At 35.4% G+C, this 7,717-nt stretch overlaps 1 protein-coding gene across 1 annotated transcript; it reads left to right on the forward strand.

Moving 5' to 3' along the window:
* The first annotated feature begins 356 nt into the window (after positions 1 to 356).
* On the forward strand, positions 357 to 7,274 carry cmasb (cytidine monophosphate N-acetylneuraminic acid synthetase b). The gene is made up of 8 exons (XM_059546090.1): positions 357 to 529; positions 800 to 942; positions 1,671 to 1,826; positions 1,956 to 2,089; positions 4,792 to 4,886; positions 4,961 to 5,132; positions 5,736 to 5,901; positions 6,731 to 7,274. Exons 1-8 carry the CDS (start codon positions 357 to 359, stop codon positions 6,943 to 6,945), a joined length of 1,254 nt encoding a protein of 417 aa, XP_059402073.1. The 3' UTR covers positions 6,946 to 7,274.
* Positions 7,275 to 7,717: the final 443 nt, after the last annotated feature.

Genomic DNA, 7,717 nt, shown 5'->3' on the forward strand with positions numbered 1-7,717 from the left:
TTCTTCCTCCTCCTCTCGCTTTATCTGGATACTGTTTAGCTTCTGGACATCTATCAAGAGCTGTATGTTCACCCTCAGTGACTGTTGTCATTGCGTTTCTCGGCTTTAAAAGAATGTCTCAGAGATCGCAGAGTGATACGAGACACATGAAGTAGCGCAGCGTTTGCTCGTGATTCTGAGGAGATTTCAGGACGTTTATTTAGGCTACGATTCAGAGAGACCCGTATAAAGCCTTTGTTTGATTAAACTTCAGCATTTAATCTCTCAAATTAATAATCTAATCAATTAAGGAATTTATTCTCATAGAGGAGTGTCCAGTCCGTATAAAGAGCAGTGTTTGTGTTATTTCCGCGGCGATGGAGAGCAACATGATCTGTGACCCGTCCTCCCGGAAGCCTCACCGGGCGGCTCTGATTCTGGCCCGCGGTGGCAGTAAAGGAATCCCCCTGAAGAACATCAAGAATCTGGCCGGTGTTCCTCTCATCGCGTGGGTTCTGAGAGCTGCCTTGGATTCAGAAGTCGTTGACAGGCAACTACATTTTATTTTGATTTTGTTTTCTTTAATGATGGCTTGAATATGAGTTTGTTGTTCACTACTTTGACTTTTATGTATAATTAACATTGGAAATAAGTGAAATGTTCGTGAAAGGACAGAAATGAAATGAAAACTGATTTATTCTTTTAAAATAAGATTTTAAAAGTATTTTAGTTTATTTTGTCGAAGTAAAATACGCTAGGCTATATAGTAAAATGTTTTCAACAAGAAAGAAAGTCAAATCAGTGATGTTATGTCTGGCAGCGTGTGGGTTTCCACGGATCATGATGAGATCGAGCGCGTCGCAAGAGTCTGGGGCGCAAAAGTTCATCGGCGCAGTCCTGAAGTTTCCAAAGATTCGTCCAGCTCACTGGAGACCATCAAGGAGTTCATCCGACTGAGACCCGGTGAGACACACCTCGAGTCGTTTTTATGCCTCTCAAACTCTCAAAAAAAAAAATTAAATTGCTGACATATAGATGAGGTAACTTTACAATGTGCGAAGTTTTCTTATCAGATAATACTTAAATCTTATCATAACTGAAATTGTGAAAACACATAATATTATTTTACAATAAAATTTGTGTAATGTATAATAATACTATTTTACTAATACAAAATGAATATGATTCCATAATAAAAACATGTTACCTTACAATGTACAGTCAAATTTTACATTTGCAATTCATGTACTTTATAAGAACTGGAATGGTCCATCTAAATATATAATTGTAATGATTTTAAGAAGGGAAAATGTTGCTAGTAAATTTAACAAATAATAACAAAGAAATGCCTAGTGACACATTGAATGAAATATAAATTTTTAAGTAGACCAATACATTTTTGTTTTGATTTTGTAAGAAATACTCCAATAATCTTTGTTTTACTTACAACATGAAAACAAATAATAATAATCTTAATATAATTTTGAAATGTATGAAATAAATATTATGAATCTGTGTAACTTAAAGAGGGAGAACAATAATATAAAGCAATTACAAACATTTAAAATAAAAAAATAAAATAAAAAATAAAATCTTCATTCTTTTAAAATAACAACATTTGAGAGATTTAAGGGTCCAGAAAGGTCTACATTTTTAATGTCTTGGCTCTATATGTTCTGGTGGTGTTTTAGAGGTGGACATCGTCTGTCATATTCAGGCCACGTCTCCATGCCTCCACCCTCATCACATCAGAGAAGCCCTGCAGATGATCACTGAACAGGGCTGTGACTATGTGTTTTCGGTGGTTCGTAGACACCAGTTTCGCTGGGAGGAGGTGGATAAGAAAGGTATCAAAAACATCTCATAAGGAAACAGTTGCTAATTTTTTGCTTTGTATGAAATGTTTATTTTGTTACTTGGCCAGTAATTCCATTTGACATTTTTGACACACAATTCTTCTTGATCACTGTAATTAGATGTTACGAATCTGACATCTCCGAACCTTGACGTGACGTGCAGGCCTCGACGACAAGATTGGCCTGGAGAACTCTACGAAAACGGCTCTTTCTATTTTAGCACAAGAAAGGCTTGGGAAAATGGCCTTAAAGAGGTGGGGCATTGTGAAAATATGGTGACAAACCTGTACCTTGAGTTCTCATGTGAAATACAGGTGAAAAACTTTAGAATATTCTGACTTTTTTAGGGGGTTAAGCAAACCAACACACAAATCGATCTAGCTAATAATAAATAAATAAAATCAAAATATATAATAAATAATCAAAAAATTTTAAAAGAATGCATGTCCCTTGATTTTTTCAGTGATTTTATGAAGTTAAAAACATTGAAAATACAAAAAAAAAAAACATTTCAGAAATTTTGAAAATACTAAAAGTTGTTAAGAAGCACTACAAATGTAAAAGTTCAGAGGCACCACAAAAATATATATATATTTTTATTTTTAGTCTGAACCTTATTAAAAAAAAATAAAAAATAATAATTGAATTTTTTTGAGATGATTTTAACACTATCTTGGAAAAAATATTTAACAATCATTGATGTTATGATCATTTCGTAATATGTGTAATAAATTATTATAATGAACAAAAATCAAATGTCAAGACATGAATAAATACACTCTTAAATTTTTTTTAATTTTAGCTTTTGCAGTGGTGGCGTAGATCAGTGATCCTCAAATCTGGCTCCCAACATAAACTTTACTGCAGAGTTTAGCTCTAAACCTAATCAAACACACCTTCCTGTGATTGTCTAATGCAGGGGCGTTTCTAGGATTTTCATTTTAGGGGGGTTCAGCCCCCGATAAGGGTATGATTAAAAAAATATTATTTGACTATTAGGGTAGGGTTGTATACTACTAACCTTACTGCAATCCACTATTCCATTGTATTCCCTGTATTTCATATATGGGAGTAGGAGTACTGACTGAGCCATATACAACACTGTAAAAAAAAAAAAAACTTGAAAAATGTAGATGTGACCAGTCACTAAAAGATTTTGAGTTGGGAATGTAGATTGTTTTTTTTGTTTTTTGTTTTTATATAAAGACTTCCTGATTCATTATTAGGACATTCATGTTTATCCTTTGATGATACCACTGCTTTTTCTTATGAAATGTATAGTACTTGGAAATTGGCAGACAATTAAAACAACATAAGGGTTCAGTGACTGCAATGAATCTTGGGAACACAGTGTTATTGTGTGTGTGAGAGGCTGTCTACGTTCTATTCTCACCTGACTGTTGCTCATTTGCCGCATGACAAGAAAAAATGTTGTATATCCATCTACAATGAAATATAGCCTTTTAATCAACAATACGGTTCGTTATACATCAAGTCATCCCCTGAAAAATTATTTCATTTCAAATCATTTAACTAACCAGCTAATGTTCATTAAGAATATAGACAAAAAATACATTAATGTAATAAGGCAATAGGTTTAATCTGTTCTATTTTTATTACTATTTATTAAAAATAACAACATTTATTATCAATTTGCCACTTCTATAAATCAGTTACTTAAAGAAAATCACAAATCCCTTTACTATACTATTACTCTAATATATGTATCATGATACACTAATGATTGATTATTACTTAATAGAAAACTATATTTAATAATACAAAACAAAATAACTTCACATGATGTTTCTCTCTGTGCCATTTAGTGCTTTCAGACAGTGATGTTTGTCTTTAATCATTTCTGTGCATGCTGCATAATATAATGCCGAAATACACAATAATATGTTTTACATTTTAAAAAGTAAATTAAATGATCTTTTCTAAAGTATGTTTTCATGGGTGTTAGTTGCTTTATTTTTGTTGGAAGAAAAAACAACTGTCACACTGTGATAAGGGCTGAAGCTGAACGCTACGAAGACATATTTGTATTGGATGCACGCACACACACACACAAACACACACACACACACACACACACACACACACACACACACTCGCCTTGTGCTCTCTGATGTTTGCTCTGCTCGGCGCCGCTATGGATTGAAAAACGTCTCTAGGTTACGCATGTAACCATAGTTCCTCGAGGGAATGAGACGCTGCGTCAAAGCGCTACGGGGAACGCGTCTAGCGTGAGCAACTCTGAATATCATGTGTAATCAGTCCAATGGAAGAGCATGACGTCACGGGCGGGGTGACGTTAGCGACCAGGAAGCTATAAAAGCATGCGCCGCACAGCTGGCATGCAGATGTCCCGCATGGACACACCTGCTAGAAAGGCCTTGGAGGCCGCCATACCCCGTGTAGAGTGAGCCTTGGCTCCCGACAGCGAGGGACGACCAGAGGACTCATAGGTGGTGTTGATAGTCTCAACTATCCAATGACTAATAGTCTGCTTAGATGCAGGAAAACCCTTCTTGGGGGGACCGTAGCATACAAGCAATTGGTCCAATTTTCTCCACAGGGCATCTCTGTGGACGTATGCATCCAGCGCTCGAACTGGACACATACAATTTAGCTTCTCTTGGTCGCGCTCCCGAAAGGGAGGAGGACAGAAGACCTGCAGCACTACAGGTTGTGAAGAGTTTCTAAAAGAACCATTTTAAAAGTCTAGAGAACTTTTTCCACTATGAAGAACTTTTTATGGAATAGAAAGATTCCACTGATGTTAAAGTTTCTTTCTGGAACCATCAATGCCAATAAAGAACTATATTTTTAACAATGTGCCATCAGCTTTTATTGGAGATAAATTACCTGAACTAAATTAATTTGTTTTTCTAAGAATGACTTTTGTGTGAAACCTTGTCAGATATTTTGATCTGTTCTCTGTGTGTGTTAGTTGGAGAAGATGGCCTACTATGAAATGCTGCCTGAGTACAGCGTTGATATCGACGTGGACATCGACTGGCCTGTCGCTGAGCAGAGAGTTCTGAGGTGAGCTGTCAAGACAAACTCTGTGGCCAGACAGAAAGCATCAATGAAGATAGAAATGCTGCCCTTTCCTGCAGGTTTGGCTACTTTGGCCGAGAGGAGAAAGCGGCGGTCAGGCTGTTTCTGTGTAAAGTGTCTGGCTGTTTGACGAACGGACAGATATTCACATCGGTTTCAGGCGAGGACCATGTGGCCATCAGTGCTCGAGACGTGGCAGGCATACAGATGCTGCAGAGAGAGAATATAGAGGTACAGTTGTGTGGGCTGGTAAAAAATAATGTGATATGGTATAACTATCAGTGAATGGGAGCCGTCAGAATGAGAGTCCAAGTTTCTTACAAACATGCAGCTTTTTACTTCACTAGATGTTATTGATGGACCGGAGTGGTGTGGATTACTTGTGGAATATTGTGATGTTTTCATCAGCTGTTTGGACTCTCATTCTGATGCCTATAAGCATTTTCAGTTACATTTCACTAAGAACCAAAAAAACTAAATGTAGCTGAAAATGTGCTCAACAGTCCAAACAGCTGATAAAAACATCACAATAATCCACAAGTAATCCACACCACTCCAGTCCATCAGTTAATGTTTAGCGAATTGAAAAGCTGCTTGTTTGTAAGAAACTTGGACTCTCATTCTGACGGCACCCATTCACTGCTGAGGATCCATTGGTGAACAAGTGATGTAATGCTGAATTTCTCCAAATCTTTTTACATCAAGAATTTACTCATATACATCTCGGTTGGCCTGAGGGTGTGTACATTTTCAGCAAATTTGAATTTCTGAGTAAACTATTCCTTTAAAATTTTAGTTAGATTAATCTTAACTTTTGTTCTTCTGTGTGTTTAGGTGATCCTCATATCCAACATCAATGAGCCGCTGTCCAGGGGTCTCCTGGAGAAGGTTGCCCAGTTGATTGGCTGTGGACTTCACTTTGGAGAGCATCAGAATGGGTTTGAGATGGAGCAGCTGATGATGGAGAAGAAACTGTGTTGGGATGAAGTGGCCTTCATGGGTGAGCATGTCCTGTCAATATGATTATTACAAAAAATCCTAAACCTAATTTAAGCTTGGTATGTCTATTGCTAATTCATTTCAGGTTTCAAATGAGCTTTTCTCCCAACCATATATAATTAGTGACATTTTGCCATTATAACAACTTGCATAGGCCTATATAAAGATGTGTACAGCAAATATGTAAAAAAAAAATGATTCAAATGAGTTAATCCTCTTCTGAATTTTCAAGAGACAGTTCAGTTAAACAAATGTCTCCAAGTCTTATGAGTTTTCAAATATTCAAGTGATTCTTTCATCTGTTGCACTACTTATTTGACTTTTCCAATGATTTATTTGAAAACTATAATCCAAAGTTAAAATTAATCTAAATGTTAAGTAAAATTAGTTCCAAGGTAAAACTTCAGAGTCAGGGGAGGCACCACAAAAAAAAAAAAAAGGGAAATTAACAACCAAAGGGTTTAACTATTAATTAATTTTCCATGTGTGAAAGATTTTCATTGGGAAAAAAATTATTTATCTACTTGAAGCAAACATATCAAAATATAACAAGCAATATGTTATTTAAAAATAATTGTTTCTACTAAAGTTTTTATCTGAATCATATCAGTCTTATTCCTGAGATTTATAATGTTTTATGAACAATTTATTCTATTGCTGAGTGCCATTCAAATTCACTTAGAAGTAAAGTAATCACAAAAACAAATTGGAGCTCTTTTTTTATTATTATTAATAACGTTGTGAGGTAGCAGATTTGTTTGGTAAAGAAACCAGGAACCACTAGTGAGCCTGTAAAATGATCAGAATTTGTGTGATATTGTCCCTCACAGGTTCAGAGTCTGAAGACAGAGAGATCCTGTCTCAGGTGGGACTGAACGGTGTCCCGTCTGACGCACCCGTGGCGGATCTCATCGCGGCCAAATACATGTGTCAGAGACCCGCCGGAAACGGAGCAGTTCGTGAATTTGCCGAGTACATACTGATGCTGAAGAAAAAGAGCTTGATGCCCGTGCACCAGGAGAACATTGACAGGGCCAATTTCTAGATTCCAGTTCCTATTTCTTTAAAATAGTCAGTTTGGGTCGCTGTGATCACATGACATTGAATCTAACTTGGTGGTACTCCAGGAGAGGGTTGAGAACCCCTGCTTTACTTGATCTTGATATATTTACATGTTCTTTCAAATGCAATATTCATTTACTTATCAGCAATCATTATATATTTATATTTAATCTTATACTGCCTCCTCACAATTTAGTAAATGATGTAAGGATGTTAGTAACTGAAGTAAGGAATCATCCTCATTTTAGTGAAATCAAGGGTAGTTTGTTTTCCATTACCTTCACTTTGGTATAATACTTGATTCCATTTTTTAAATGAAAAAAGACAAATTGAATGTGTAAGGTGTGATTCTGATTATTTATATTTATGTACTCACCTAATATATATATATATATAGCTTCAGCAATAATGCATTAAATTAGAGCAAAGACTTTATAATGTTACATAATAATAATTATATTACATAAATTATGTTCTTTAAACAGTTTTTCTGATCTTCTTATAATGTAACTGTTGTTTTTATTTTATTATTTATTTGAAGTTTCTGTAATACAGCTCCTGTACTGGTTAAATATCTATTGTTACAATGTGATGAAGAGAAAAATGCAAGAACTATTTCAATTTAATTTCCTCTTATTGCATTTTTACTACTAAGAATTTGGTTAGAGGGAATAATTATTATTAAAAACACTATTATGGTGGGTTATGACTATAATCATAATATCGTGTTTATTCTACAAGCATATGTTAGTTAT

Source organism: Carassius carassius, chromosome 50 (genome assembly GCF_963082965.1).
Source record: "Carassius carassius chromosome 50, fCarCar2.1, whole genome shotgun sequence".
Lineage (NCBI taxonomy): Eukaryota > Metazoa > Chordata > Actinopteri > Cypriniformes > Cyprinidae > Carassius > Carassius carassius.